At 36.4% G+C, this 19,477-nt stretch overlaps 1 protein-coding gene across 1 annotated transcript; it reads left to right on the plus strand.

The window, feature by feature from the left end:
- Positions 1-439: 439 nt before the first annotated feature.
- On the plus strand, positions 440-18,361 carry MLC1 (modulator of VRAC current 1; the record flags this gene model as incomplete). Its single annotated transcript, XM_082308410.1, has 11 exons — positions 440-619; positions 2,743-2,832; positions 4,934-4,987; positions 5,073-5,174; positions 10,742-10,843; positions 11,778-11,849; positions 12,325-12,441; positions 13,398-13,454; positions 14,546-14,668; positions 16,134-16,301; positions 18,287-18,361. 11 exons carry the CDS (start codon positions 440-442, stop codon positions 18,359-18,361), a joined length of 1,140 nt encoding a protein of 379 aa, XP_082164536.1.
- Between the last annotated feature and the right edge of the window lie 1,116 nt (positions 18,362-19,477).

Genomic DNA, 19,477 nt, shown 5'->3' on the forward strand with positions numbered 1-19,477 from the left:
ATCAAATGGAAGTTAATATCTAAATATATTTAAATATCTTTTCTGTCCTAGAGTAAAAAAAAAAAAAAAAAAAAAAAAAAAGCTTTGGTTATAGAGTTACCCTCAAACCAAACACCTCCAGAAATGGTTCTTAGATCTTGAAATAAAAGTCTGTTGAGGTACCATAGATAAACTTTCATTTTTTTGGTATTTATACTGTATTTTTATGAACTGTGGCTATAGGATGTAATTTACTTATTGTATGCAAGTAAATTGTTAGAATGCTTACATATTTTGAAATGTAAATACAGCTTGTTACTAAATATTGCTTTTATTTATTTTATCTCAAAGAGACAAAAACCTAGTTGAGCACTGATCTGAAGGAACTAAATTATATTTTTGGTCTTTCTTCATCATTTGCATTTCCATTATTATTATTTAATTGCCTTTGTGAAGTGTTATGACCAGGGAAGAAGGTTACAGAGAAGAATTTAGCTATGACAGGATGCCAACTTTGGAGCGGGGAAAACAAGAGAATGGAAATTATATACCAGATATCAAATCCAGTGACCTTCAGCTATCAAAGAGGCTGCATCCTTGCTTTAGTTACAGAACATGGATCTTTTCTTTGCTGATGGGAGTAAGTACTTTAAATGGTACGAAATTTAAAAATGTAGGTGAGGTCTCAGTGCCCAGTAATCTGTTCTGTTTCACATCATTTTCATCACTGATAGCATTGAATATAAATATTTGTACAGAAAAGAACATATTTAGCAAATTTAGAATGTAACACTTAATTGACTAATGGTATTCTTTGGATAATTCTGCACTAATCAAAGATGCTATATGAAGGCTGGTTTTTTATCTTTAGTATTAATCATATAGCATAAACAGAGAATAAGTGTGGTAGTGGTAGCTAAGCCCATATGTATGTATAAGCAGTGCTTTTTGGTGAAGGATGTAAAGTATCCTGATCATATGCAGTCTTTTAACGTATTTTAACTGTTAAAAGTACTTTACTTGCCATAATAGCATTTTCGCATTAAAAATATATATGGTACTTAATTACCACATTCATCTTTCAGGGTTCAATAGTCGTAGTTATTTGGTAGAATCTTCATGTTGTGAGGTATATACTTGTGTTTCTTACATGACCATCACAGTGATTTGAATTTTTGTGTCACTGATAGAATCATAGGACACTGATCTTGCATGTACCTCATATGCTTCTTCATGTTCTGAGCCAAGTTAATTACAGTTCATTATAGCAATTAGAATTTGATCTTTTCTTTTTCTGTCAGATGGTGTGTTTTGAAGAGCTCTTAATTTTTATTAAGAGCTAAAAACGTTTCACTGTTAATACAGTAATTACTTGTTTTTGCAGTGAATAAAAGTATTGCCTTATTTTCATGGAAACAGCTGAACATTTTTTCCTTTCTGACTGTCTGCAAAACTTGGATTCCCTTTCAGATGTACTGTTAAAGAAAAAGAGAACAAAAGAAGAGCTGGCTTTCTTTGCATTAAGTTTTCTCAAACTTAATTGTCAATAAGGACAACTGTCTTTAATTAGATTTTTCTTTTTTACTGAGTTGTGAATGGTTGGAGATACTAATTTTTCATGATCATATGCTGAAGTCATATTATCAAGAAGCATGAATTACATGGATAAATGAAAATGCAATTTTATTAATAAACTAATCCAGTCAATTCCAATTAGATTTTTCTGCGAAGTATTGTAGTAGTTAATCTCTCTGAACTCTTCTGAAAGACGGTGTCCCAAAAAGGAAGTCTGTATGCTGAGCAACAGAAGTCGTAGTGAACAGAACCGTCTACTTCAGGGAAGAGTTGCAAACTGTGGAGTGACATCAAAGTGGCTGCTAGTATGGTCTGTTCTTGTGCAGGAACAACTCAATATGCTTCAAGCGCAATTTCAAGTTGTGTTCTATTAGTACTGTTCTTCCAGTCTCCCAGAATTCTCTGTGTGTGTGCTTATACACACACACGCTATCCTTATTTCTTGACAAGGACTTTTTAAAGACCCCCCCATAATTTTGTAACGTGCAAAAAATGCTCAAATAAAACAAAAGAGCCGTTCTGCCTCTCATCTTCCCCAGCCCCTTCAAAGAAATGCCTACTCAGGGGAACGACAAGAAAAAAAGAAAAAATGTTAGTAGAATACACTAATAATTTATTGATGAGAGCGTAACTCTGCTAATTATGAAATAAATGGAATAATTGTGAGGGAACAGGAGGAGCTGAACATTTATGGGTGTGACACTGGACCGAAGCAGGAAGAGAATTTAGAGGGAGGCAAGAATATAGGTGGAAGGATCTTCATCAGTGTATCCTAATATTATTTTTATTACTGTGTTCTAGTTGGTAATTGCCCAGCTGCCCATATGCATAATGAATGTTGGTGGAGCCAAGCAGAGAATGTAAAGTAGAGGCTTAGTTGAGGTTTCTGAAACATTTTTACCACTGAACACTGCAATTACCTTTTGAGCATTTTATTAGGTATTTGCCAAGTCAGGGCACAAGGCTTAATTCAAACATGATTATATTGTTCAGCCTTGGTAACCAGCAAAACATCTTCAGAACTCAGCATGTTTTGGTATTTTTCTTCAAAATTATTCACACAAAGACTGCATTATTAAATGTTCATCAGTAGCTTAATTTGGAAGGAATTACTGATTTCTATCTGACTAGTTGCTTTTTTTGAAATAGTTTTATTCGTATTAATTCATCTTATTTGTTGCTTTACAGACTTGCCTCCTTATTACTTCTGGATTTTCACTATATCTGGGAAATATTTTTCCATCTGAAATGGATTATTTACGTTGTGCAGCAGGTTCAGTAAGCATTCTTAATTATTTGCTGTGGCTGTTTGACAGCAAAATCAATAGTAAACAATTTTTGTGGATTTATTGTCTTTTTATTCTGTCTGTCTTTTTACTACTAACTTTCTTCATGGAAGATTTAATTCTGTTTAACAGTTCATTAAATGGGTTTTCATCCCATGGTTTAGGGAATAATGGTTGTCATAAAGACAACTGGTTTGTGCTACCATTTTCGTTAACCAGATCACCACTGGCATGCAGTAGTTATCTGCATGAACAGTTTTTCTATGTTTGATTTTAAGAAAATTTGCATTGTTATGTATTTGGGGAATTTCCTCACTAAATGCTATGAGAATGTATTTCAGTTTGTATTTCAAAGTATTATTTTTTCAGTTTATTTTGCTATAATAGCCAAGTACTGAAGCAGACTAAAGTTCTCTTGAATATTATGATTTTATTAGTAAATATACATTAAAGATGTCTGACATTTTCCAAAGTCCAGTATTTTTTACTATATTTTTAGGGACTAATTTTTTTTTTTACTGTATTACATGTGCTATAATCTACACTTTAGATCTATGTACATACAATGAGTCTGATGTACTTGCTTTGTTCATGGCAAGGTTCTGTTCTGGCCTTGTTATTTTCGCAGCTGGACTTGCAGATTTGTTTTAAGTTAGGTGCAAGACTAATACTTTACTTAAACAAGTCCCAGGAGTTGCTCTGTGAATGAGTTGTCACTTATGTTTCTGCTGGAGGTGTTAGAATAAAGTTGAAGCAGTTTTTGAAGTTAATATCTTCACTGATGTGTTATTCTCTGCAACATTAGTGTTAGTTACTGAGATGTCTCTTTTTCTGCCCCAAATCTTGTCTCTGAACTTTGTATTTATTGAGAATTTCCAAAGATCTGATAGATGCAGAAGGTTATCACATTGGGTTTGGATGGCTTGCTGTGGGTAAAGACGTGTACATTTGGGTGTCTGTATGTGAGCGAGGTGTTGCAGCTCCTACTACAGATAACGGAGTCAATAGAGTTGGAAGAGCCTAGAGAGCCAACTGACGACTAAGGGTCTAGTTTAGCATGAGCTGAATTGCTCTCTAGGCTTTTTTAACCATCTTGACTAGTAGTAGGATTCAGTTGTCTAAACATAGTCATATAGTGTTCTAGAGACTCTAGGGTATCCGGGACATACAAGGATGTTTTAATTATGTTAAATATAGGTCATTTAGGTGCTAAGGCTGTGCTGCCAAGAATTTTAAATGTTGGTATTAATTTAGTAATAGCGGTTCCATTGTTAAGGCATCAGTGTTCAGATATGTGAAAAGATAATTAGTAAAGAAATGCAGCATTTGTTACATGATTTATTATTTAACATGGAAACATTTTTAATACTTTTAGTTGAGTATATTTTTATTTTGCTTATTAGTATGTTGTAACATTATGTATTTGTGTAAAACAGAGTTGGATCTGTAATGGTACCTTATCTATTGTGCTGGGGAACAGCTAAGGGATAGAGAAATTACTTTGTGAAACTTTTCACTGCTGCATGATTTTTTCCATTTAGCTCTGCCTGCAAGTATAGAAACAAAGTTCCTCGTGAACACAGTGGAGATCTCGGGCACAATTCTTAAAGTGTAATTTGACTCAACAGATCAGTTTTTACAAAGTTCTTCAGAACTGTGTTGAGACTGGCCAAATTTTAGCTTACACAACCATGACTTTGTTTAAAAGAATGTGGAGGCCCAGTTGGGGAGTAGCAGTGTTTTTCTTTTCCTGCTCAAGGATCTCAGGCCTTCTAGAGTTAATTTAAACTAACAAAGGCATGAAATGCTTCATGAAAGACTTTCTTTCTTTCCTTTACTCATCATATTGTGCTGGGTAGCTAGTCAAAACTGAGGGATATGGAAGGCATATTTAAACCTCTTGTAATCCTCAGATAGCGACTGTAATTAATGAGTTCAGACAAGAGTGACAGACTTTCCTCAGAGTTTCTGATCTTCTGTTTGTCGAAGTTAATTGAAATGTGAATTCACACCAAATAAAGTATAGGTATAGAAATATATACAAAATTCTTTGTGCAGAATATCCCACTAGTCTTCTCTTTTAATTTTCCCAGTGTATTCCTTCAGCAGTTGTGAGCTTTGCTATAGCAAGGAATAAAATTAATGTGGTAAGTGTAAGATTTTATTGCCAATTATATCTTTATTTTCTGTGGTTAAAATGAGAGGGAAACCCATTCTGAAACTGTTTTTCAGATACCCAATTTTCAGATTCTGTTTGTCTCTACATTTGCTGTAACAACAACGTGTTTAATTTGGTTTGGATGCAAACTTGTCCTCAATCCATCAGCTATAAATGTAAGTTACTAAAAATTACTAATTAATGCTATATTTATCTTTGTTAAAAAAAAGGGGGTGTGTGAGGTGGGTGGAGATTACAAGTAATTACATTGTTGTCAATACCCCAGTATTCCTGCTTAGTCTGTGAGGAGACATCATCTAGCAGTAACTTTACTTTTCTGAGTAAGACAAGACTAGAAAATTGACATCAGAGATGAAAACTTATATGGCTAAAAGATGCACGGTACAGCTAACTTAGAGGAGATTAATATGGAAACAACTTTCGTGTCTTCTTGTATTCAAAGTTCAAAAACATGAATTAGATCTTCAAATGTGATCCAGTTTAATCAACTGACTTTATTTTTCTGTTGACTGTAGCAAGTTTTGTTGGGTTTTTATTTGTTTTTGTTTTTTTTTAAAGAGCAGGGTCAGAAGAGAAAATTGAAAATGAATTAGTAGCTCATCTGTAGATTAGCCAGTGTTTAGGGTTGAATTGTACTGAAATGAGAAGGTGTCCCAAACAGTGCTACTTCTAGGACATTTCATCATCAGATTAAGTATAATCCATTCCTGGATCTTCTTTAATGGATAGTTTTGCTTGTGAGGCCACTAGGAAAGAAACTTCTGATGAACATTTTTTGTATACATCATCAACAAAGAGAATGCAACAGTTACGTCGTTTGAAGCATACATATTTCATGCTGGGAAAAGTTCACTGGTTTTGAGTCACAACTTTTTAACATCTGTCTTTGGAGTCTGAGCCAAACAGTAGAACTATAGGGTGGTTTTTGGTTTTTTTTTGCTATGGTAAAATGTACTGAGACCTCTATACCACATAAGAATATTACATGTATGAGTAAATAACATAGCAATAGACATTATCATTACCATTGATGAATATTCATAATAGACTACCACAGAATAGCAGTACTCAATACAACTACATCATACATTTCCTATGAAGGTTAATGACTGCTTTCATGTGCTATTGTTAGTTCTTCTCCTGCTATCATATCAGCTGTTGTGATACTAAGAGCTCAGCAGTAATAATGACTCCTGTAATAATATAGCAGATCTGAATTAGTGTTAGTAACAAAAGACTTCTCTAATAGAAAAATAGCACAGAGACTAGAATTTGCTATGGAGTTATCTATGCTATTTTAATAACATCTGGTTAGCTCCAGATTTCACAGATGTTGAACTTTTAAATTAACTGTGTTTACTTTCCCTTAGAAAGTGCAGTATATTAGGCCAATACTTACAAACCTGCTTTTAAAATTAGGTAACTAAGTCTAGCTTCCTGTTTCTGTGCATCTGGGCTGATTCTCAGAGAGATGGAGTACTGCAGTCAATCGGAGCTGTGGAGATTTAGCACTCTGGACAGTCAGATCACTTGAATTCAAGCAGTACTGGCATTAGATGTGGGCAGTTTTGCCCCGTGTTTGATGGGACAATGTCATGGCCCCCTGGGTTTTCTGTGTATCTCAGGACGGTTTACACCAGTGAATTCTTTGCACAGCCCTTGCTAGCTTATTGCTAGTGTAGCAGTTCCCTCATGCATTTGCCCCCTCAAGTGCCTTAGGCTGTCGGGGCTGAATGAATTATATATCAGACACGGGTACTGCCTTTTCCTTTTTCCCTTCCTTTCTCGGTAGAGAGTTCAAATATTAGAAACCAGTCCACGCATTCTGAGAGAAAACAATAGAGAAGTTTGGAGACTACCAGTCCTTTTGCATTCCCTTTCCCTGGTAGACAGGATCACAGCGCTGGGGGAACAGTGGAGGGATATGTCTGCCCAGGAAAGGTGGGCCCAAGGGACTCATTTGCTACCACAATAAATTGTTATTTTGTCATGAGCCCCAGTGTGACAAAATTAATTTTGCTTATGCTCTTGAGAAGCTTTGAGCTGGTCCTGTGTGCAAGAGCTTAACTTTAGTTGCATACTTTTGAAGTGAGTAGTTTTTAGATTGCATAAAAATTTGTGTTTTCTATTATTAAATACTAACAGCTTTTGTATTTTCAAGGCAGATCAAACCATTTGAAAAAAGAGGTTATATTAGACTGGAAAAGTATAAGTGACAAACATTAAATTTATAACAAGGCAAATTCTGTCTTTGTCAAGTGTTAGTTATTTACAATAATATCCACAAGACATCCTTGGTTATGTGGTTTTAATTCTTTCCACTTGCCTATTGCATGTTCATACTATGTCATTGATCACTGAATAAAGATAAGTGAGGATAACTGTGTGTGCAAAGCTGGCTCTGAAGCTTTTTTGAACCTTTCTGTCTTAAGCGTTATTCACGGTGCTGACTTGCTCTCCTCTTTGAAGGATACTGTTTCAGTGAGAGAGTCTCACTGATTGGCAGCTCACTGCCAGCTGTTTTCCATTACCCATGTGGTACAAAGAAAATGTAGAATACAATCTCTTTAACTGTTTTTTTATCACCATATTTATTTTCCCTCCCTGTGGGAAACTGCACAAGAAAATAACACTAGGTCTGATGTGAAATCACTGCCAGTAATTTAAAAGCAGTGAGACTCATAAAAAGGATAAGTTTATCCAATTAAGACAATTTATATTTAACTCCCACCCCCCCCCTTTATAAAGGATCTGGGTAATTCTTCATTAGTGTTACTTGTGTTGATGGGTAACTCTACAAAATTACTTTAGACAGATAAATGGAATGCAAGATACAAGCCACGTCCTAGATGGTGACTGTGTGACACCACTCCAGTAGTGTGCAGTTCTGTAGTTAGTATACTAGTTAGTATCCACATGAAGGATGTGATGTGTAAAAGATGCAACCTGCCACTGCTGCCACTCTGTTCCTTCCCAGCTCTCAGAGTGAGAAGCCTGAGGAACAAAAACGAGTGGAACCTCACGCGTGCTGGTCACTGCAACTGAAAGCATTCAGGTCTTGAGCAGGATTCAAATTAACTCCGAATTGAGTTAACAATTTATTGTCTCCTTGTGAGTTGAGCATCTGTACCTCCATTATAGTTGAGATGATCCAGTCACTGAGACCCTGCAATACAATCTTGTTTGCTTCAGTGTGGATGGCTAAGGCAGGATTCCAAGGACCTGAACTTAGACATCTCTTAGTTTAGAGGTGCTGTGAGATATTCTGCCTGACCGCTGCTTCTGCTCTGTGTGGGTGAGAGTCTCCCATCAGTCCTGTTGTCATACATCCCGTTCATGCAGGCACGTTCAATATGCTTGAGTATGTCACATGTCCCCAGCAGCCAGTACAATTGAACCCCACCTCTAGCGACTGGTTGGTCCAGTAGCTTTTGGGGTTCCCTCTCTTGCCTGTATAGACTAAGGTCTCCACTGACAGTAGTGGAACCTTAGGCAACGTGGGTGGGAGTGTAGGTGCTTGGTTTGGTTGTCTAACAATAAGCATGTGTCTCCATTAGGTATGGGCTGGCTTGTCCTGCCTCGCTCCAGCTGCTGGTCCGAGAGGGCTTCAGTCTCCTTTAGGTCCTCTGTCATTATTTGTCAGACCTGTGCAGATGTCTTGAAACATATGTAGGATATCTTAAATTGTTTTAAAACTATGCATTTAAGCAACTATATTGAACTTTAAATTATTTAATCTTGAAATTCATTCAACCCTTTCATACAGTTTCAGTGAACCACATTTTTAATACCTGGTGCAGGTTCAGAGCAAATTGGATTACGGTTGTGCTAATCTACAACTTTCTACCCAATTGCACTTGCATGTTCCTTAGTCACGGAAGAGGATTAGGGACACAGCTTACTTGGTTCTCTGCATCTGGTGGTAGATTTTATGTGTAGTGGTAGTTGTAGAGATAATTTTCTTTAGTGCTTAGAAATCTAACATTGAATTTCCCATTGTTATAGATGGTATAAAACGGTACTTACTTCTAGCTCTAGCTGTATTTCTGTTTAAAAAATAAAACCAACAAAACCATTCAAACTCCAGAACTGGAGATGAGATATTTTTACTTTGGTCTAGGGGTATTGAACTAATTTGATGAGTGGAAGGCTCTATCTGATATTCTAGACAATTCATATCATAAAAAAAATACTGGAAAGATAAAATTTAAAAAATCTAATTTATTTACTGTTACTTCTTCAATTTCTGTTATTTACTTCTTATAGCTAGCACTAAATGAGCTAGTCCATCAATATAGTTATAATGCTTCTGGACTCAAACTTGTACGTCTGCTTGGCACTGCACTGTATAGTGTGGTCTTGCCAGCCCACGTCAGTACCAGCACTACATGTCAAAACACATCCAAATCTTGGGAATTTACAGGCTGAATTAAATTGTTCTGCAGGCCACATGTTTGACACCCCTTCTTTTGCCAAATAATGTCTTTATTCTTCATGCTAGCACTTTCCCTAGAAGCTTACCACTATGACATTTATTGCTGTTTGCGGCTCTAGTACAACTGTACAGTCTGTTGTGTACTGCAAGGCACATAGTTCCAATTACGATTTCCTGAGAAGGATGAATTTCAGTGCCCAGAAAAGCCTCTCAAATCTGCCACTTATGATCTTTTTCAAAAAACATGTGCTGCAAGATATGTGTCAGAGAAAAACGGAGATTTGATCATCTACAAAGCAGGTCTGACATAAAGGGACAATATAATTCTGTTCTAAGTCATTAACAATGGTTTGCTATAATTGTATAGGTTCAGAATGGAGTCACTTTTCTGTAAACTTTTGGTACTTTGCCCAATGGACTTAACCACCAAACGTTTTCTTGGGCTGCCGGTGGAAAAACACGGTGCCTTTGAACACAAGAGAGGGAAATTCACTCTGCCTAACTCGCGCGCCTCTAGAAAATGATTCAGCCCATGTAGAGCAGGTACTACCTCTTTTCATGAGATAATAAGAAACAAAGAGACATGTTAAGTATTACACTTATTTGTCTCATGAAGATGAGGAACGGTAGCATTCATGTTTTTGCAAAATAATGTAGTCTGTTAGACCTGCAGGAGTTATGAAACCATGAAGAGTGTTCATCAATGCTCCGCTAGCGTTAGGTAGAGCACAGAGCTGGGATTCTTGACCCAGTTCTTTGGATTGTGTTTTCATTCAGCATTAGACATTGTATCGCACCATTTGGATTGCAGCATAGCGGTTGGGAGCCTGTGGCCCTCCTTCCCCCCTGCAGTGGATGCCTTAGCCTCTGGGCTAGTCAGGCTTGCTTTTGTTTGTCCTCTTTCTGTTCCTGTGAATCTTCCATGATTTGCTGCAGTGTTCTGGTTTCACATGGGAGGTCCTGCAAAATGCAAACGTACCCAGCAATCACCCCCTTGTCATTAAGTGCTCTTCTGGAAGACAGTGATAAAATCTTCAGGCAGAATATTCCCATAAATGAAATAAATGTTTCTTTCTTAGGTTATGCATTCTGAGTATTATGTAGACAGCTAAGTGTTGTCCTACAAATTCATCAAGAACCAAGAAAATGATTAACGAAATATCTAATTAATAGATACGTCTAAATGTCACAAAATAGACAAACTGCTGGATCCTGCTAGATCCTGCCCACTCCTTTATTTTTAATATGGAAGACGTAACTTATTTATGTCTGGCATTTTATTGACAGATAAATTTCAACTTGATTCTACTTATTCTGCTGGAAATCTTCATGGCAACTACTGTGATCATTTCAGCTAGGTCTACTGAAGACTGCTGTACGAGAAAGAAAGTAGGTACCCTTAAGGATTAAAAATGTCTCTTTTTTTGGTGTTAAAAATATTAGATTTTTCCTGTATTGCATATGTTGACAAGTTACGGGCGACTCCAGTATATAACTTCATATTACATGCTAAAGCTAGATTTGAACAATACATAAAAGCACCGTACTAAATATTAACAGCCTTTTCTATCTTTAAGAGTGTAATGGGCCCTCTGCCAAGTGACCTGTTGCAATTATACAGCACAGGGTTGTTTGAATATCTTAGGAACAGGCATAGCAAATGTTTTATTTCTGTTTTGTAGAACAAAACTTAATGACATGTGAAACATGAGAATACTGTGACTTGTATGTATGCAAGCAATGCCTTTCTGAAGCCTGAGGTGGAGAAAGTATTCATCATGTGTGCTGGTTTGGTGGTATCTGGACAATGAATATTGGCTTCAGAATTTGGGGCGATTAGATAAAATTTTCTTTAGTCACAAGTGCTCTCCCAAATCCTACCCTTATTTTTCTACAACAGTACTTCTTTTAGGTAATAATGAAGCAAACATGCTGTGCTGTTGTGTTCCAGTGGAAGTATTGCTTGCTAGATAAAGTCATGTAGTGTACTGTCCTCCTTCAGCTACTGTTTATCCACATCAGTAAAATCTGAAGGCTCAGGAAGAAAGTGTATCTTTTGAAGGTGGAAAGGGGAGACAAGATGACCATGTTTCATTGTTGAATAGTGATTGTGTAACAGCTAATCTGGGACTACCTCATTTGTTTTTATTGTGATTGATGTGGTCTGACACTGGCGAACACCGTGGTGTGTCTCTGTCAGCTCTGATGGGCCAACCAGACGTTGCATGCCACTGTTAGGGTCTGTAAGAGGTTGTACAGGATATTAGAAAGAAATGTATTGCTTTGTGTATTTTTTTGATCGTGATTTTTTATTTTCCTCTAGAATACTGCATATGACAGTACCATCGTTTTGAGCAATGTCAGCTTTCCTACTCGAATTCTGAAGTCATACTCGGTAAGAAAAGTGTTGTTTTCTTTCATTAAATCAATTTATTCTTTCATCTTTCTAAGTGCTAAGCTGCTTTAAAGCCAGGAAGAGATCAGTGTAGGTAAGAGCTGAAAGAATAAAGACAGAAATGAGAGATAAATCTTAAAATGTTTCCTTGTAGAATATTGCAAGATAAATGATAACTGCCGTGTATAATAGGAAGGAGACTACTTCATGACTTTAGGGATAAATTGTGTAAACTAGACTGTTGTTCAGTGGAGCTAATAAATGACAGCATAAATATGTATAATGAAGCTGATCTTCTTTTCACTTAAGCCAGCTGGACTTTTGCCATATTTTAGATCTGAAAAACATAGACTTCATGCATAGCTAATAGCATAAATGCATTTTTTTCCTTCCAGTGAGTTCCTTTCTGTATGCAAATAGGAAATTTGCTGTTCAAATGCACTCTTAATAATTTATGTGCTCTTCTTTGTTTTAGGTAATTGAGGTGATTATTGGAATTTCATCAGTATTTGGTGGAATAATTGCTTTGAATATGGATGTTCTAGTCTCAGGTCCATATCTTTCAGTAACGTTCTTTTGGATCTTAGTTGCTGTAAGTAGAGCAAAATGATGGCACTCTTAAAACAATGTCTTTGATTTTTTTTTTTTTTAATTTTTAAAATGTTTTTTTTTTTTTTTCATTTTTCCCCTCCCTAGTGGAATATTTATTTGGCCCTAATACTAATTGGCAGTTGCTGCTTAGCAAATGAATTAGCGCTTTGATATACATAATATATTTATGCAATATGCTTGTTGTATTTTGATTTACAATACTTTGGTTCTTATAAAATGCTCTGATACATTTTTAGTCCTCAGTTCAGAAAAATGGACATGAGTAATAATACAAGGGTATTAGAAGTGAAGTGTTTTGTCAAACAAGTCCTAGGTTTTAGAATATTTCAGGGTGCAAAATAAAAAAATTGAGTTTAGTTTCAGCGTGGTAGAATCCTTAGACTATCATCTTTAGTCTGTGAGCCTTAACTGTCCTAAAAGCCTGAGACAGTGATTGGTAACCCTTGCCATTAATAACAGCCTGTACCTAGGAGCAGTGGATTCATAAAGGATCCTGTGCTACCCTGCTTGCCACAAATTCAACCAGTTCAGAAAGAAGACAATGAACATTAGGTTTATATATGGCTACTATGTCTGGAAAATCCCTCAGCATGAAGTGGAAAAAGATGATAAACGAGTTTTTCAGCATTCAGAATTCACAGAGTTCAGTAGGGTTCATTAGGTTTTTATGTAGAAGTGTGAAGTTTTGAGGATAATCAGATTTCAGAATGTGTAGGTTTAATACATGATACTCATTAAATGCAAGTTAAATGAAAATTAGTTTTATCTCCATTTGACTAATTAGTTCCTAATACTGTCATAATAAGTCTATACAGTTTTACCTTTTCAGGAAATTTAGGATGTGACCTGTGACTAGTGGGAATCACTGTAACTCAATTGTAACTTGTGTAGTTTTGACGTAGGTACATATTTATTTTGTCATGCTTTTTTGTTTAGTGCTTTCCAAGTGCTATTGCAAGTCATGTAGCTGCTGAATATCCAAGTAAATGTCTGGTAAGTGTGTAAAATTCTTGGATTTTGTTATTAGGGTGGAGTAATGCTAAGAAAGCTTTCCTGTGTGTGATACTGGGCGCTACTCATAGTTGCTCACTTGTTTTTAGTTATTTCAACAAAATGTGACAGAAATATGTAGCATGAGTGTAAGCTGATATTCCTGAAAAGAAATCCAGTAGGTCCTTTGGAGACTTAATTCCATCAATTCTAGAAAAGAATTCAAAGGACTGTTCGTTGGGGGGTTTTTTGTACTGGTTCCTTGGGAATTACTATAGGAAAATGACATATCTCATATGGTACGCCCAGAACTGCTTTCATGTTCCTGAGCTGAGGTCCCTTCTGTTCTGTTCTCCTTTCATGATTACCTGTGGTTTCTGAAAGAAGAAAATTAGGTGCGCAGGCTGCACTGGACCTAGAACATATTTTAAACAAATTCCTCATCTGCATGACTAGCAACAAGAACTAAGAATATTCAGTAGAGTGCATTTATTCATTGACTGTCCCGGATACGTAGTTAAGCCTCCTTAAAACATCTGTTCTAAGTTATAGTCATGCAACCACATTTAAGTCAGTAATGATGCATGACCACAACTGAAGTCACAGTTTGATCCTGTAGGATGATATTTGAATGAAAACTTGGCTGCTATTGTATTGAAATAAATTTGCCTCAAAGCACTCAAATTTATTTGCATAGTTATTTAGGTTCTAAGTCTGCAATATCTGCTGTTAATTCTCATTATTTCATACAAACTGAAGAATAAATGATATTTCTACACGGGCTCTCTAAATTGGGTATTGTTTCCTCTATCTGCATATGAAAGGCACTTTTAAAATCAAACAAGAACCCCATCATCCATATTAAATGGAAAATTAATTACAAACCAACAATGTTTTGGCTAGAAGCTTAATTTATTCAAAGCTTGCTTCTGTATCTCTGTGCAATGTGTATGGCTCTTAATATTTGTCTCATATGTGTAATCTTATGGACTTTTGCATACTTTTGTTATGCTTACTTCAAGGAGATAGACCTCACAAACCAAAGTGTTAACTTGCTTTTATTCTTATTTAGCATTTATTATCTTATTTTTTAGGTTGAGGTCCTGATTGCCATTAGCAGTGTTATCTCTCCATTGTTGTTCACAGCTTCTGCATACTTATCCTTCAGTATCATGCAAGTTGTTGACATCTTTAAAAATTATCCACCTGCTGTTAAAGTACGTATTTTTATGCAATTGAAAAATTAACGTCTACCTATTACGTAGCAACACAAGAATTGATTAGGAAGTATAAGAAGACAAGGTACTGCATTATAAAGATTGAATAAAATGTTACAGAAATTATTCAAAATTTTATTTGACTAATGATATAATTTGAAGTGTGTTAAATCTGTTGCCACCCTGGAATTATAGTTTAAGAACAATGGGATATTATTCTAAAGAATCAGTAGAAATAATATGTAACATGCTGGATGCCTTGAGGTTTTTATAAATTTGTAGTATATAAATTAAAGATTCTAGGTTTACTTGAAGAATACATTTTTCTGTTTCTTAGGATGTCTCCCAACAGGTGGCGTGTTGGGATTGTAAGCTTACACCTGGATTCATTCAAAGCCTGGATTGGGGCAGAGAAGAAAAAAAAGTTTTCAGATCTTCAATGTGAATTGTGACCAGCGCATTGCTGAAGAGCTTTCTAGGGCTTTACTGTCAAAGTGTTTAGCCATCTGTGATGATGTTCAAAGAACCATTTAATGAGGATTAAAATAGTGTCAGTAAGAGTCTTGACTCTTAGTACCCACTAGTCCTTAAGTAGTCTTGTAATTTTAGAAGAAGAGAGGGAAAATGTTTATTAAACTGAGATCTTAGGGACTGGAAAACCAGCTTTTGAGTGTGTGATCCTGTTCTGATACTGGAGGAGCATAGTGTGGTGTTGGACCTCAGGAAGTGGCCAAGGCTTGCATGCTCTCTTTAAGTAGCTTCTGCAGTCGCACATGTTGGAGACAGGAGACTGGACTGTCTATAGACAGTTGGTGTGACCCTGTAGAGCATTTCTTACATTCTTATGCTGCTTTGTGTCTGGAGGCAGGAAGAGTGGGCTACTCTGCAAAGGAGGCTGAACAGTGGAGCGGAAGGTGACAGCAAGGCAGGCAAGGACAGCGACCTCATTGCAAGGGGTTCAGTCCTACAGTACCCAAAAAAAGAAAAACAAGGCAGGTCCAGCCATGATAACCAGGTTCAGCCAATAGTTCAGTGATTGCCAGACAAGTCCATAGTAGTGAGGCAGATCCAAGGTCAGCCAGGAATTCAAGTCAGCAGGGCAAGGTCAGAGCCAGCAAGGCACAGGGCCAGGGCCAGGCCCAGGTATAGCTGCGACATTGCTCGGAGCAGAACCAGCAGTGAGGCTCTCAGAGGATGGGATGGTTTCCTCAATTCTGTTCTATCTCTAGAGGAAAAGATCATTTGGCAAATTAACATTTTATTAAAAATTATTGATCTGTTCTACTTTGAGCAAACTCAGGCACTCAAATTTTAATTGAAGCTTCATGCTGAAATAAACTGTAAATTATAAATTATATAATTATAAGTTAAAAAATGAAATATAGATACAAATATCAAAGAGTGGGAACGGCAGAAAATATTTTATTCAAGTAGTTAACAACATAGTTAATGTCTCTATTTTCAGCAATCTTACGATGTACTCCTGTTGCTTCTGATGTTGATGCTGCTAATTCAGGCATGCCTTACTATTGGAACTGTAATACAGTGTGTCAATTACAAGACAAAAATGAAACTACATGATTCATCATGGACAGCATCACAGGTTAAAAAACAGGAATACAGAACAACAGAGGTATGTATTTATACCCATTATAAAATTTAAATTCTGTATTTAAAAAGATATTTTTTGTAATGTTTCCTGTTACTTAATTCAGATCACAATTAAAAGCTGCTCTGTAAAACTGTAAAGATGGTAATGCACTGGTGAATTTTGTAATAAAGAGATAGTATTTTGCTCGTTAAGTGATAACTGGGCCATGACAGACTCGGCATCTGTAAATCTGTCACAAGTTGTGTTAAGAAAAAAACAGTTGTAAGGTTAAAGCCCCCTTTTGTTCTTATTTGTAGTAGGGGCTCCCAATTATAGATGAGATTCATCATCGTATTAAGATAAAATGATAGTCCTCTTGTGCTACTCCACAGGATGCACATCCATAATAGCTATTTATAAGTCAGAATGAAGTTAGAGAAAAGATGTTGGGCCTTGCATGACCATGTTCTGATGAGATAAGCCATCTCTTAAGAAAGGAATGGAGTTAACTCTTTCAATGCAAGCAGAAGTTTTGGGCTATGGAATGAGAGTACTCGATATAGTTGTACTTTTCCAAGGCCTGCTGTGAGGGAGTGAATTTACTAAGCCGAGTTAGTTCTCTTAAGTTCCCTAAACTGTGAGTGGGAAGAGTTAAGAACCTGGAGCGTAGGAACAACAATGGGCAAGCTGAGTGAGTGGCTACCTGTGCTGGACATTATGAAGTAGTGCGCAGAGGAGCCAGGTCTCTGCATGTCCTAACTACACTACCAAAGTTGGTGATAAAGGTCAGAATTGATATTTCCTTCCATTTCCCTCCTGCACTTACACGTTCAAGCTATCCTTTCAGATACAGATTTGGCACATACTTTTTTTAGAGCATGGTGGTGCCAGTATTACTGTTACCACTTTTCATATAGTCATTCAGGGTTAGAGTGCTGTTTCAGGAACTGGGGGAACCCGGCTTTCTTCAGCCCGTGTAGGTTAACTACATCCATCTCCTAACACAGCACTGTAGCCCTTATGCTTTCCTCACCTCTGCTGTACAGAGCAAAGTGCTGTATTCTTAAAGAATAGGAGAGAGTAACTCACGTTAGCTGGATGCTTACTGCATGGCCCAGCGCTAGAGAGTGCTAGATTCAGGCGCTGCTCTAGAGCGAGCATCTGCATTGAAACAGCACTGGACAGAAAGCATTGGGAGCAGGGACTGAAATTCAGTCAAGTCATTATACAGCTGGAATGGGAAGTGGAAGCTGTGGATTTATGTCCCCTCAGGCTGCTGAGGGCATTCGGTGTAGGTTGCTTATTTTCTGGATCTGTGTCCTGAGAGTTATGTTCTGTACAAAAGATGAAGCACAGCAGCACTTCCACTGCTGCAAGTCACATTTTGGAGCATAGGTCGTGGAATGGCTAAACAGATCTCTTCAAGGGATTATTTACAGAAGTATGCCTAGTTTGTGAGTCACTGAGAAATTAGATGTGAATTAAATGCTAAAAGGAGCACTTTGTCCAGAAAAGCAACACCTTTTTGCTTACCTTTTAGTATTTAAACACATGAATAATGTTACAGGTGAAGTTATAGGTCCCTTTGGCTTCTCAGAAGTCTGTGTTCTTAGGCAAGACCTTAGTTTGCTTGCACGTATGCAGATAAATCTTGCTTCAGTTGCACTGGAGGGGGCTACTTCTGGCTTTGGGTTTAGAGATTTAGATGCTAGGGCTTTCAGTCACATTGAAAAAATTGTGAAAAAATGTAAGTAACATGTTTAAAATAGGAATGTGTCTAAGTTTCTTTGACCTAATGTCTCAAGTATTACACAATTTACACTATTATATTTTATATCATAAATGCGTACTATACAATATACAAAATTATACAATTTACAATGTACAGAATATTTTAATAGCTCAGACTGTAACTATTCATGTTTACATTCTCCTAGATTCTCTCAGATATTTATTTGCTTGAACTTCAGTTTTTAACCAAAGCATTGCTTCATGTTTTCATTTGTCTGAAATTTGTTTACTTTTAGGTTTCCAATAATACCTTAAAGGATTTTGACAAAGACAAAGCCTGGAAAGCAGTTGTGGTGCAGATGGCTCAGTAGTTTGGATTCTGCAAATGCAACCAGTACAGTACAATCCCATACAGTAAATCGACTGTTTGAATTAAGGTTTAAAAACTTTTCAGTTTATAAACAGCAATATAGTTACAGCAGTAGGAGCCAAGGAATAACACAGTAAATAACATGTCTTTCTAATAAATTGAAATATATTGATAATATTGTTAACACATCTGTCTTTTTTTGTTGGTATTTCTATTCTAGTGTTGCTTTAGAAGATACCTTTAGAAAAAAGGTAGAGTCACATGGATTTATGCTGATGGCAAAGTAAAATACGACAATATGTAGTAGGCTTCATGTATTTGCGAGAGATTGTTATAACTGCAGTTATGCAGTCAGTGTAACTGGTAAATGCTTTTGTAAAGTTATGAATACAAGTCATAATTGATATTTTTGCTTATACTTCACTTTTGTAGGAGTTGTAAAGTTATTTTGCATCTCATTGCTTTTATATAAATAAAAGTCTTTATTATGTGGAAACTCCAGAATGTGGATTGACATTCTAATTGGGGAGGTGAAAACAGAATATTCTTTCCCATTAAGCTTCCATTTCTGGACTCTTAAAGGGGGAAGGGGCTTTTTCTGAGTGGCCAGGCACAAAATCTACTAGCCAAAGCAAAAAAAAAAAAAACCAACAAACAGAAGCAATCAATCATATAACAGGAGATACTACTGATATTAAAGGAGTTTTTTCACATATGAAAATGTATTTTTAGGTATATTACTTTTAATTTATTTATTTTCCTAACTATCTTTAAAACTTACAGAACCTAGCTGCCTTTAAACAAGGGATATCCCCCATACAGATTGCCTTTGCCTCCTAGCCTGAATTATGTGTATGATTGTGTAGATTCCGAACACTGTAAGCATTTCCATGTTAATAGGCTTTTTGGTGTAACTAGAGAGAGAGCTGCTGACAAGGTGGTGGGTTTTTTATCGTTTTTCTATGTTTATTGTTTTATTGTTGGTTTTTGAAAGGTTCTAGACTTCGAAGTTCATTCTTTTTTAATCTGAAATAACCCAAATCATTTGTTCAGAGCATGCTGCAAAGCTTACCTCTTTGCTTTTGGGGAGGGGAAATAAAGAGAGAGAAAGGTACGT

The sequence above is a fragment of the Platalea leucorodia genome (genome assembly GCF_965183815.1).
Source record: "Platalea leucorodia genome assembly, chromosome: 4".
NCBI classification, from domain to species: domain Eukaryota; kingdom Metazoa; phylum Chordata; class Aves; order Pelecaniformes; family Threskiornithidae; genus Platalea; species Platalea leucorodia.